Below are 14,646 nucleotides of genomic sequence, written 5' to 3'. Positions count from 1 at the left end.
TTATTATTATTATTATTATTATTATTATTATTATTATTATTATTATTATCAGCGAACCATATCAAGAGAGGGACCATGCAGGCTGGTTAGTGGATAATCTTGGAACAGCTGCAATTTGGATACCAGATCTAGGAAAATTTTCAGTAACAGAGCATGGATATGAAGATGGTTTTGTTTGGGTACAGACTGGGGGAATCGCTATTGTAAGCTGTTATTTTACACCAAATGAATCTGTTCCCAACTTTCAGATGAAACTTGATGGCCTTGAGGATGCATTACGCGGAATGGAAAACGGACTAGTGGTCGCTGGTGATTTTAATGCTGAAGCGTTGGAATGGGGCATGCCACAAACAGACTCCAGAGGATGACATATAATGGAAATGGCAGCCAGAATGGGTTTGGTGGTCAGTAACATTGGAAATGTGCCAATATTTCAATGGCCAGGATGTCAGGGAACAATACCAGATGTAACCTTCTCATCGGAAGATATTGCACCTAAGATTAACGAATGGCAAGTGGTTAAGAACTATACGGGGAGTGATTACCAATATATCATCTTCTGACTGCTCCAGGAAGTTTCTCAAGTAAAAAACATCGTGCGCAGGCCAGCACGGTGGAACATAGCTGTATCGACAAGGAAAAGTTTCTTGCTGTAGTACAGAATGGAATGGAGAACAACAAAAAAAAAGTTTTGGCTGTAGAGGGAAAGAAGCAGCTGGTGTATGTGTTGAACCCACCATGCAGCTAATCCAGCAAGCATGCAATGTCTGAATGTCCCGAAAGAGACCATGAACTAGCAAGCACCCAGCGTACTGGTGGACCAAAGAGATTGCTGAACTGAGAAGGAATTGTCTGCGACTTCGATGCAGGGCTCAGAGGATGAGAGACAGTCCAGAGAATACCTCAGTCTCAGCAGAATACAAGTCAGTGAAGAAGGAACTTCGCAACGCAATGAGAAAGAGTAAAACTGATAAATGGTGGGTATTGGCTAAGGAAGTAGAAGATGATCCATGGGTACTAGATTACAAGATTTTAATGAAGAAACCCCGAGCATGGATCTGAAAACCATTAAAGAAATTGTGGATACACTATTCCCCGACCATCCTGAGAGGATTGACTGTGACGATGAAAAGGAACTGGATGATATACCCCTCTTCAGAGTAGAAGAGCTGAATAGAGCTATTAGCTCTCTTAGAAACAAGAAGACTTCCAGGACCAGATGGTATACCTGCAGAAGTGCTAAAGATAATATCAGAACTCTGTCCAGAACTGTTGCTGAATATATACAATCACTGCCTGCAACCGGGTGTGTTTAGTCTCTGATGGACAATGGCCCGATTGGTTTTGATCAGCAAAGGAAAACCTGGTGGTTATAGACATTTATGTATGTTGGACACAGTTGAAAAATGCCTGGAGAAACTTCTGCAGTCCAGAATTCTCTCAGCAATTCAGCTAGCAGGGCATTTATCTGTTCGCCAGCATGGATTTTGGGGAGGGCACTTAACGATGAATGCAGTGTGGGAGGTGGTGAATACAGCAGAAAGAGCACAAACGGGCAATCATCATTCCTGTAAATTGACACTTCTTGTGACCCTGGATGTGAAGAATGCTTTCAACTCGGCAAGGTGGAGTGATATGTTGGAAGTTCTTGAAGAAACTTTCAAGCTACCACAGTATCTTATGCGCACAATGAAGACCACTTCAAGGATCGCACTCTGCTGTATGATACGGAAGACAGACAAAGGGCAAAGGCACTGACGGCTGGTGCAGCACAGGGATCGATCCTGGACCCAGATCTTTGGAACATCATGTATGATGGCTTGTTACGTTTGGAGATGCCAGAGGATATGAAGCTTGTGGGCTACACTGATGATGTGGCCACCTTGATAGTGGATTGTAATGTTGAGATGGCTCAAATCAAACTGAATCGGGTGATGTGGCGCATAAAAGAATGGATGATGAGTCACAGGCTAACACTAGCAGAACACAAAATGGAGATAGTTCTTCTGACGAGGAAAAGGATTGATACTCTTGTGCCAATGACTGTTGGAGAGTTAGTGATTGAAAAGTCTACGAGCACAAAGTATCCAGGAGTGACACTTGACTCCAAGCTCACATTTTGGAATCATATTCAGAGAGCGGCAGATAAGGCAGTAAAATACATGACTGCACTTAGTAGACTGATAGGAAATATTAAAGGTCCAAAATTCAGTAAATGACGCCTTCTCATGCTGACGGTTCAGTCAGTGTTCCTGTATGGCTCTGAAATCTGGGCTGAATCCTGGAGATTTGCTTGGTATCGGAGAAGGATAGCTGCTGTACAACGGAGAGGAGCTTTACGTATTAAATGTGCACACCGCACAGTTTCTGAACCTGCAATCCTCATGGTGGCAGCAATAGCTCCAATAGATCTACTTGTATTGGAGTGACAAGAAATCTGGTGTACTCAAGGCGAGCTGGGAAAGAAATGTGCAAAGAAGCATGCCTTCAGTCAACAGATGAGGCGATGGCAACTCAGATGGGAAAGTGACCCTCGGAGTAAATGGACCAAGCGACTGATACCATACTTGGATATCTGGGTTGAAAGGGTTGATGGTGAAGTCAACTTACCTCACACAGCTTCTAACAGGACACTGATATTTCTGGAAATTCCTGCATAGAGTGGACGGAGCGAGTGATGTAGCATTCATGTACTGTGATGACATTGATGATGTACTTAACACCTTTGTGTGCAGCCATTGGATGATAAAGAGAAGTTGTGTGGAAACTGAATTGGAAGAACTGACACCAGATAATATTATTTCTGTGATGCTACGAAACCAGGAATTCTGGGATCGGGTGGCAGTATATGTGGAGGATGTCCTTTGTCAGAAGAAGAAGAAAAAGAAGAAGAAGAAGAAGGAGGATTTGGAAATGTACGAATGCCCGTAAAGGAGAAATGAAGAAAGAAGATGACTGAAAAACTAAGTAAGCACGACATCACCCGGACGTAATGCGAGAGCAATTCCGGGGTGATGACACACATCGTGGGAAAAGGCTGTGTGGTTTTTTTAGTGGGTAAGAATCCCACACACTTGTGGAGTGCAGACCCTTCACAAGTGTCTTTTGAAGATTATCCACAGTCTCTCGTAAAAGAAAAGTTTATTATTATTATTATTATTATTATTATTATTATTATTATTATTATTATTATTATTTTGTAGCGTAACGGTTAGTGTTATTAGCTGCCATCCTCGGAGGCCTGGGTTCGATTCCTGGTACTGCCAGAAATTTAAGAATGGCAGGAGGGCTGGTATGTGGTTAAAATGGTACATGCAGCTCACCTCCAATGGGGGTGTACCTGCAAAGAGTTGCACCACCTCGGGATGAGGACACGACTTTGCATTATTATTATTATTATTGTTATTGTTATTGTTATTGTTATTGTTATTATTATTATTATTATTGTTATTGTTATTATTATTATTATTATTATTATTATTATTATTATTATTATTATTATTATTATTATTATTATTATTATTATTATTATTGGGATTGTTGGACATGAAAGGACGCATGAACTTCGCAGCTACAAAATAGCTCAAGAAAGCGGGTTTATATTGTGAAGGCACTCACCAAAACGAGCTTGTATGGTTATTTTAAGCCCCATTGCATGGTAGATGTGTTTGTTTACAACTGAAACGACAGAATATTGAGTGAAATATTGAAAAGTTTGCGGTGAAATAATCCTGTTGTGAGCAGCCATCTTGCCAAAGATCAAAATCACGTAGAAGGTACACTGCAGTAGATTAGACGATCGCTTTATAGTGTAAGCGCTCCCAGCCGCCTACTCACAACTTCATCTCCTTGACTCTAGACACGGCCAGCTAGACTCTCACATTGGCATGATGGCAGAAGCAGACATTCTGTGTGATACAGTGGAGCTCCCTGGTGTATCAAGGGAAAGTATTCACAATGGCCGAAATGGTAGGAGTATTGACCTAAATCTGATTGATGATATCAGTCGGCAGATAATGGATAATCAATACAAAGAAGAGGTGCATCTTGAGACAGCAAGATCACTGTTAAAGAACATAATGGCTATTCCTCTCAAAAATCTCAAAACGGAAATAAAGAATGGCCTCATGAAGCTGGAAGAAGCTTTAGAGGCTGGAGCAGCATGCAGGATGTTGTGGAAGAAATCTGCAGAAGAACAAAAGCAGAGACCAATTACCATGGAGAATAAGGAATTGTCCAACACATCACTAGTGACAAATGACTCGGAGGAGGAAGATCAAGGAAAATGGGAGACGTTTCTGTCAAAGAAGAAGAAGAAGAGCGAGGATAGGAAGCACGAAGATATTCCAACGAAACAGGCCAGTATTGATCCTGAAACTACAGTGCTTAGCGAAAGTGGGAAACGACCTCAATCTAAATCTAGGAATACCAATATAAATGGTCCGTTATTGGACATTATAAATTTTCCAGCTAGCTCATTCTTGGTTGCCAGCGTTTCGCCCTCGTGTGCTAGGGTGGGCTCATCAGTTGGTACCTAGCACACCTACCAATACGCTGGCTAGTGCATACCGTGGAGGCCACTGCGTAGGCTAACTGGAGCCACCGGCAGTGCCAATGCACTAAGAGACTTTGTCTCATCACTAAAAATTGATGCCTGCTTGGCCATCAGATGATATAGATGTTGATTCCCATAGGGAATCTGAAATATTTGTCCTGAATGAGTAAATTTATAATACCAATACGCTAGGTACCAACTGATGAGCCCACCCTAGCACACGAGGGCGAAACGCTGGCAACCAAGAATGAGCTAGCTGGAAAATTTATAATGTCCAATAACGGACCATTTATATTGGTATTATAAATTTACTCATTCAGGACAAATATTTCAGATTTCCTATGGGAATCAACATCTATATAAATCTAGGAGTCGTACAGAAGCCGTAATTATCAAACCGATGAACGGTAAGACTTTCGCTGATGTTTTGAAGGATATCAGGAGCAGGGTGAAGCCGGAAGACAGTGGAGCAGGCATTCGATCCATCCGTAAAACAAGAGCTGGAGCTGTCCTTATTAAATTCAACAAAACAACTAAGATTGAAAATAGGGAGGTATTCAGTAATTCTCTGAGAGACGCCCTCGGACGTGATGGCGATGTAAAGGCGTTAATCCCCCGAACTACACTGGAGATTCGAGACATGGATGGCATCACTACCGCCGCAGACGTTGAGGAAGCTGTAAGACGAGATTCCGGAAATCCCCATGGAGAACTTAAAATATCGGTCTCGAAACCAAACAGCTGGGGACAGAAACTTGCCATCTTCGAAACCAAAGACGAGGACGCTCAGAAATTACTGGAAGCAGGAAGAATTAAGATAGGATGGCTATACTGCAGAGTAAGAGCTAGAACCATGTTACCTCGCTGCTTCCGATGCCTATCATATGGTCATCTGGCAAAAAACTGCACAGGTCCCGACAGAAGTAAGCTCTGTTTTAAGTGTGGAGAATCTGGCCACAAGGCAGTAGACTGTAAAAAGAATAATCCACGATGTATGCTTTGTACAGACAAGGGTGTTAATGAAGCTAAACGAAATCACATTCCTGGATCGGGAGCATTGCAATATTTCGTGAAGCTCTGGAGAAGGCAAAAAGTCACAGTAAATGATGCGAATACTTCAAGCAAACATGCACAGGAGTCAAACAGCTAACGATCTTATGACACAGCTGATTTACGAGATGGAAGTAGACATCGTTATTATTAGCGAACCATATCAAGAGAGGGACCATCCAGGGTGGTTTGTGGATAACCTCGGAACAGCTGCAATTTGGATACCAGGTCTAGGAAAAGTCCCAGTAACACAGCATGGATGCGATGACGGTTTTGTTTGGGTACAGACTGGGGGAATCACTATTGTAAGCTGTTATTTTACGCCAAATGAATCTGTTTCCAACTTTCAGATGAAAATTGATGGTCTTGAGGATGTAATACGCAGAATGGAAAAAAAACTAGTGGTCACTGGTGACGTAAATGCTCAAGCGTTGGAATGGGGCATGCCACAAACAGACTCCAGAGGACGTCGTATAATGGAGATGGCAGCCAGAAGGGGTTTGGTGGTCAACAACATTGGAAATGTGCCAACATTCCGACGGCCAGGATGCCAGGGAACAATACCGGATGTAACCTTTTCATCAGAGGATATTACGCCTAAGATTTCTGAATGGCAAGTGATTGAGAACTATACGGGGAGCGATCACCAATATATCATCTTTCGACTTCTCCAAGAATCTCCTCAAGAAAGAAACATCTTGCGCAGACCAGCACGGTGGAACGTAGCCGGTATTGACAAGGAAACGTTCATTGATGTAATACGGAATGGAATGGAGAACATAACTGAAAATTGTTCTACTCGTAGAGGGAAAGAAGCGGCTGCTGTATGTGTTGAACTCACTATGCAGCTAATCCATCAAGCATGCAACGCCTCAATGCCCCGAAGGAGGCCGCGAAATAGCAAGCGCCCAGCGTACTGGTGGACCGAAGAGATTGCTGAACTGAGAAAGAATTGTCTGCGACTTCGACGCAGGGCTCAGAGGATGAGAGGCAGTCAAGAGAATACCTCAGTCACAGCGGAGTACAAGTCAGCGAAGAAGGAACTCCGTAATGCAATCAGAAAAAGTAAAGCCGATAAATGGTGGGCACTGGCTAAAGAAGTAGAAGATGATCCATGGGGACAAGGTTATAAGATTGTAATAAAGAAACTCGGGACATTTTCAACCCCGAGTGCGGATCCGCAAACAATTAAACAAATTGTGGATACACTATTCCCAGACCATCCAGAGAGGATTTACTGTGATGACGAAAAAGAACTAGATGACATACCCCTCTTCACTGTAGAAGAGCTGAATAGAGCTATTAGCTCTCTTAGAAACAAGAAAACTCCAGGACCAGATGGTATACCTACAGAAGTGTTAAAGATAATAGCAGAACTATGTCCAGAACTGTTGCTGAATATGTACAATCATTGCCTGCAAACGGGTGTTTTTAGTCCCCGATGGAAAATGGCTCGTTTGGTTCTGATCAGCAAAGGAAAACTTGGCGGTTATAGACCTTTATGTATGCTGGACACAGCCGGAAAAGGCCTGGAGAAACTTCTGCAGCCCAGAATCCTCTCAGCAGTTCAACTAGCAGGGGATCTATCTGTTCGCCAACATGGATTTCGGAGAGGACACTCGACGCTGGATGCAGTGTGGGAGGTGGTGAATACAGCAGAAAGGGCACAAATGGGCAATCATCATTTCCGTAAATTGACACTTCTTGTGACCCTGGATGTGAAAAATGCCTTCAATTCGGCAAGATGGAGCGACATGTTGGTAGGTCTTGAGGAAACTTTCAAGCTACCACAATATCTTATGCGCATAATGAGAGATTACTTTAAAGATCGCACTCTGTTGTATGATACAGAAGATGGAGAAAAGACAAAATGCCTGATGGCTGGTGCAGCGCAGGGATCGATCCTTGGTCCAGATCTTTGGAACATAATGTATGATGGCTTGTTACGTTTGGAGATGCCAGAGGACACGAAGCTTGTTGGCTACGCCGATGATGTGGCCGCCTTGATAGTAGCTCGTAATGTTGAAATGGCTCAAATCAAACTGAACCAGGTGATGCGGCGCATAAAAGAATGGATGATGAACCACAGTCTAACATTAGCCGAACACAAAACGGAGATAGTTCTTCTGACGAGGAAAAGGATCGAAACTCTTGTACCAATGACTGTTGGAGAGTTAGTGATTGAAACATCTGCGAGCACAAAATATCTAGGAGTGACACTTGACTCCAAGCTCACATTCTGGAATCATATTCAGAGAGCGACAGACAAGGCAGTAAAATACATGACTGCACTTAGCAGACTAATGGGAAATATTAAAGGTCCGAAATCCAGCAAACGACGTCTTCTCATGTCGACGGTTCAGTCAGTGCTCTTATATGGCTCTGAAATCTGGGCTGAATCCTTGAGATTCACTTGGCATCGGAGAAGGATAGCTGCCGTACAACGGAGAGCGGCTTTACGTATTGCATGCGCATACCGCACGGTTTCCGAACCTGCAATCCTCACGGTGGCAGCAATAGCCCCAATAGACCTACTTGCATTAGAGCGACATGAAATCTGGCGAACCCAAGGAGAGCTGGGAAAGAAATGTGCAAAGAAGCGTGCCTTCAGTCAACGGATGAGGCGATGGCAACTCAGATGGGAAAGTGACCCTCGAGGCATATGGACCAAGCGACTGATACCACGCTTGGATATCTGGGTTGAAAGGGCCCATGGTGAAGTAAATTACTACCTCACGCAGCTTCTAACAGGGCATGGATATTTCCGGAAATTCCTGCATAAAGTGGGCAGAGCGAATGACGCAGCATGCATATACTGTGATGACATTGACGACGTATTTCACACCTTTTTTGTATGCGGCCATTGGACGATTCAGAGAAGATGTGTGGAAACTGAACTAGGAGAATTGACAGCAGATAATATTATTTCGGTGATGCTGCGAAACCAGGAATCCTGGGATCGCGTGGCAGTGTACGTGGAGAATGTCCTTCGTCAGAAAAAGAAGGATTTGGAAGCATACGAACGTTCGTAAAGGAGGAATGAAGAATGAAGATGTCTGAAAGACAAAGCACGATATCACCCTGAAGTAATGCGAGAGCGGTTCCGGGGTGATGATACACATCGTGGGAAAAGGGTGTGTGGATTTTAGTGGGTAAGAATCCCACACACTTGTGGAGTGCGGACCCTTCACAAGTGTCTTTTTGAAGATTTTCCACAATCCCTCGTAAAAAAATATTATTATTATTATTATTATTATTATTATTATTATTATTATTATTATTATTATTATTATTATTATTATTATTATTATTATTATTGCTGGGAATTAGCAAAAGGAGTATGTGGTATCAGTGGAGAAGATCAACAACAGGATGATTAAAGCCTGGTTGAAAGTGGAAAGTGACACAACAGATATAATCCAGGTGTATGTTCCTCAAACGGGAAACATGGAGACTGACCTAGAGAAATATTGGTACCTAGAAAATATAGAAAGATTGATTCAAGACAAATGAGTAATAACCATAGGAAATATGAATGCTAAAGTTGGACAAGGAAGGAAGGGTGATGGAGAAATCACACAGGCTATTTGGACATGGGAAGAGAAATAGAGATGATGTTCTGACAGACTTTCTAGAAGAAATGAGCTGAATAGATGGTTTCAGAAGAAAAATAGCCAGTTTCACTTAGAAGTAGCAATATAGTACCTGAAACACTCATGCCAATGTGCCTGACGTTGTAGTAGAGCATTTCTCAGATGTTGAACTCTTGCTCTCACTATTTGACCTTACTGCCTTGGGCATTGCAGCAGATGTCATAGTCTCGGTGGACGTTGGGCATGACACTGTCGTCGTTGCAGGGGTGATTGTCGCTCCATTGGTGGTACATTCTGAAGTAACACTCCCAGAGTTGTTATTGTTGGTACTGGTGCAGCTACGCCGTCGACCATTTGCTGTTTCTCGCGTTGGTGATTTCACATCAAATACAGACGTATCACTCTCTATGTCGGACTCAACCTGAAATAATAACATACTGCTAATCATATTGCTGGCACAACAATTTACTATTTGTATTTTGCTGAATAATTACAAGTATATACCACAAAATTACCACTTAATCATTTAATTTGATTTTGTTTAAGTGATAGATCAGGAGAATTATTCCCTAGTTAGTGCTGAAATATAGGAATCAGGCAAGGCCTTGCATACATGTCAGTTTACAGAGGGACACTGGAATGGATTTGTTGGGGTAAACAGAAAATTTTAGTGCAAATATGTCCTGTTTTCACTTTGTCTAACACAAATTTTTGAAACTACAGTATTAATATTCTCAAACCTGGGATGTAGCAATGAAATACCAGCCTCTAGACTTCTGATTCAAGGAGGGTCCAAGATATAAGCAATTTTCATAATATCATGTGAACTGATTTAAACTGAACAAAGTTGGAACATAATAACTAACAATATTTGAGCTTTTTACAAAAATGCTATGTATTTTATAAGCCTCTTTGATAGAGTCATTTCATAAAAATTATGCAGCCTCCCTTTAACCGGTTTACCATATTTGAATTGTATTTTCATTGAAACTAGTTCGCATAATCCCAATGTCTTCTCTTATGTGTACAAAGGAAAGGGTGATAGACATAAAGCTGAAAATTACAGGCCAGTCAGTTTGATATGCATTGCATGTAAGCTTTGGGAAAGCATTCTTTCTCATTATATTATACATGTTTGCAAAATTAATAACTGTATTGTTAGAAGGCAGTTCTGTTCTAGGAAAGGTTATTCCACTGAAGTTCAACTTGCAGGATTCCAGCAAGATATAGCAGATATCCTGGATTCAGGAGGTCAAATGGACTGTATTGTGATTGACCTATCTAAGGCATTTGATAAGGTAGATCATGATAGACTACTGGCAAAAATGAGTGCAATTGGACTAGAAAAAAGAGTGACTGACTGAATGGGTGGCTATATTTTTAGAAAATAGAACTCAGAGAATTAGAGTAGGTGAAGCTTTATCTGACCCTATAATAATTAAGAAGGCAGTATTATTGGACCTTTTTTTTTTTTTTAATATATCAGTGATACGTGTAAAGAAGCAAAATCAGATATAAGGCCTTTTGCAGATGATGTTATTCCATACAGAGTAATAAATAAGTTACAAGATTGTGAGCAACTGCAAAATGACCTCGATAATGTTGTGAGATAGACGGTAGGCAATGGTATGATGATAAACAGGGTCAAAAGTCAGGTTGTGAGTTTCACAAATAAGAAAAGTCCTGTCAGTTTTAATTATTGTGGTAATGGTGTGAAAGTTCCTTTTGAGGATCATTGTAAGTACCTAGGTGTTAATATAAGGAAAAATCTTCATTGGGGTGATCACATAAATATGATTGTTAATAAAGGGTACAGATCTCATGGTTATGAGGGTATTTAGGGGTTGTAATAAGAATGTAAAGGAAAGGGCATATAAGTCTCTGGTAAGACCCCAACTAGAGTATGGTTCCAGTGTGTGGGACCCTCACCATTATTACTTGATTCAAGAACTGGAAAAAATCCAAAGAAAAGCAGATCTATTTGTTCTCGGTGATTTCCAACAGTAGCGTTACAAAAATGTTGCAAAGTTTGGGCTGGGAAGAGAGAAAGGAGACGAGTAGCTTGACTAAGTGGTATGTTCCGAGCTGTCAGTGGAGAGATGACGTGGAATGACATCAGTAGACGAATATGTTTGAGTGATGTTTTTAAAAGGACGAAAGATCACAATATGAAGATAAAGTTGGAATTCAAGAGGACAAACTGGGGCAAATATTTGTTTATAGGAAGGGGAGTTAGGGATTGGTATAACTTACCAAGGGAGATGTTCAATAAATTTCCAATTTCTTTGAAATCATTTAAGGAAAATGGTAGGAAAACAACAGATAGGGAATCTGCCACCTGGGCGATTGCCTTAAATGCAGATCAGTAGTGATTGATTGATTGATTGATTGATTGATTGATTGATTGATTGATTGATTGATTGATTGGTATGTTCAGTTTATACTTTTTTAATATTGTCTCAATCATTTCATATTTCATGGCATAGAAATAGTAATACACATCCATGATTTATTTGAGCATGAATATCTAAATTCACTACACTGTTAAAAAATGAACTTGAAAAACATTGTTGTATATTTATATAAGAAGCATTGTAATGAAAATATTGACGTATTTAAAAAACAAATGAAAACCCTATGTCACAAATATTTGAAACACAGACTTAGAGTTCAAATGTCAGTGTTAAACTTCCTCAATTATCTACACAACATTCTGAAATAATGTCAGCTTTTATTTTAGGACAGAAATACCTCAGTTATTTACACACACACACACACACACACACACACACACACACACACACACACACACACACACACACACACACACACACACACACACACACACACACACACACACACACACACACACACACACACACACACACACACACACACACACACACACACACACACACACACACACACACACACACACACACACACACACACACACACACACACACACACACACACACACACACACACACACACACACACACACACACACACACACACACACACACACACACACACACACACACATTAGGGTATCCCTTAAAAAGGCAAAAACCGAGCTTGATAGCTGCAGTCGCTTAAGTGCGGCCAGTATCCTGTATTCGGGAGATAGTAGGTTCGAACCCCACTGTCGGCAGCCCTGAAAATGGTTTTCTGTGGTTTCCCATTTTAACACCAGGCAAATTCTGGGGCTGTACCTTAATTAAGGCCATGGCTGCTTTCTTACGACTCCTAGCCCTTCCCTGTCCCATCGTCGCCATAAGACCTATCTGAGTCGGTGCGACGTAAAGCAACTAGCAAAAAAAAATATTTTCATTTATTGAAACGCATACCCCGTTATTGTGTTTATTAGTCTATTAGTTACCCAAATACAGAATTTCAACTTCCTACATTAATTTTAACCCATGCCGACAGGGCCTAAAAGTTTTAGAAAATAGCTGCTTAAAGGGTCTCTTAAATGTAGTTGTAGATGATCACACAAAACAATTATTTTAGAAAAATACAAATGAAAACGGAAATTTATATAATGCTCTTCTTGTAAGTAACAAAAAAGATACAATTTTTAATCAAACCATGAAAGTCTGTCATTAGTTTAACAGCTCTTTCAACTGTGTCATTAACTGCTTTTAAGGTAGAAACCTTCTTTTTAGCTTCCACAAATGCCACATTGTCTTTCCATGGAGATACAATTTCTTGAAGTAAACCACTGTCACGTTTCAGTCGTGAAAATAAATCTTTACTCTTGACAGAAACAAAATCACTCAAAGATTTCCCTGAAACAAGATAAAAAATTCCTGTGATTTTAAGATAAAAAATACTTGTAGTGCCTCTAAATAAAACAAATAAGTTCTAAATTAAATACCAGATTAAACACTACTAGTCTACTACGTACCATATAGAGAGCCAGACATCTCTTCTTTCAATGGAACATATCTCTTTCCGGAATCACCAAAGCTTTCTTTTTGTAAGTTTTCTACAATGTTTCCTTTGGTCTGCTCATCAACTTCATCATCAAAAATTGAAAGGATGGCTATTTCCTCTGACAAGTACCACAAGTGTTGACTGAACTTGTTAAAAGCTGCATCGGAAATCAACTTGTCAACTTTCTCGTAATCTTTTAAGGTCTTTAAAAAACAAAAATATTGATTCGGCGCTTTTATTGCCAAACTACATACAAGCCAGGGCTTCACGTAAACTGCTACAATGAATAAACAAACATCTTGTAAAGCTTGTTTGTCTTTAGCGCTCATTTTAAACTGGGACTTCAGTAAACACATTTTTAAGGAGTAAATAGCTCTTGCCATCCATCGTGCTTGATGCATTGCACCAGGAGGTCTGATTTTTATTTTATTTTTAATGTCTCCACCCAGAAAAAACAATAGCGAGCTCAATGAGCTCGCGATAATCATCTCGTACAGTCTATTTTGCCAGTTCATTGTTAAAAAAGTCACCAATTCAATAATATTTGCCTCACAGAGATGTTGTTGGACAAAATCAGTGCACGGTTCGATGGCACTGGGATTAATATTCTTCCAGTTGTCTCTAAACATTTTGAACAGCGGAATATCAGGACTGCTAGTGATTTGTTGGATCTTTGATTCAAACACACTTTTGAGCACCAGTTCATAAATATGATGGCAGCAAGGAAAGAGTAACAACTCTCTTTCTAGTTTTTGCTCTAAAAGCACACAAGCTCCGTTCAAGCGTCCTGTATTAGATGCTGTTATATCACAGCACATTATTTGTACCTTATCATCCAGGTTCCAGTCATGAAAGGCATTTGACACTGCTTTCGCTTGCTCTTTGCCAGAAGAGTTGTCTAACTTCGGCACAGCAAGAAGTTGTTCTTCCTCGTCGTATGACATAATAATTGGTAGGCATTCTTCTTTAGAACTTCTTACGTCCAGAGCAGGTAACAATTTTCCATCCCAATGAACAGTAACTACTTCGGGCACGTTATTCTGAAAATCGCATTTAATGGATCTCGCTCTATCTTTTCTCATTTGTGTTCGAATGCGTTGAATAGAAGATTTGTTGATTGGGTAATTGTCAGAACTAAGACCAAGTGCTTCTACTACAGACTGAATTATATAAACAGAATCTCTGATGCCTAGTTGACATCTGTCTAAAGTTGCAACTAATTTAGATGTGATAAAATCTTTTCTTCCTCTTCTTGTCAACGTAGCTAAAGAACTTACAGATAGAGATGTGGATGGCAGAAATTCTTCCAGGCTTTCTTCAGAGCTTGTAGATTGTTCTTCTATGTCTTCATGTGTATCACAGGTCTGTAAACTTGCAGATTCCAATGAGCTTGCGGAAGGCATTTGCTTTAGTCTCTTTTTATCTTCTGCGAGTTTTCTCAGCCTGGCCCTTTCTTCAATTTCAGCCAACTTTTTGTCAACACCCGCTAGGCACCCTTTGCTTTCTTTG

General features: G+C 40.6%; 1 protein-coding gene across 1 annotated transcript in view; it reads right to left on the bottom strand.

Annotated features, from left to right (window-relative positions):
• Window positions 1-9,319: 9,319 nt before the first annotated feature.
• The window catches only part of sff (sugar-free frosting), a 940,682-nt gene continuing 935,355 nt past the window's right edge, over window positions 9,320-14,646 (bottom strand). Inside the window, exon 14 of the mRNA XM_068226759.1 lies at window positions 9,320-9,619. Within this exon, the coding sequence (XP_068082860.1) occupies window positions 9,320-9,619 (300 nt within the window). The remainder of the gene's footprint in view (window positions 9,620-14,646) is intronic.

This window comes from Anabrus simplex, chromosome 1 (genome assembly GCF_040414725.1).
Source record: "Anabrus simplex isolate iqAnaSimp1 chromosome 1, ASM4041472v1, whole genome shotgun sequence".
NCBI lineage: Eukaryota > Metazoa > Arthropoda > Insecta > Orthoptera > Tettigoniidae > Anabrus > Anabrus simplex.
This window is presented reverse-complemented; position numbering and strand designations above follow the sequence as displayed.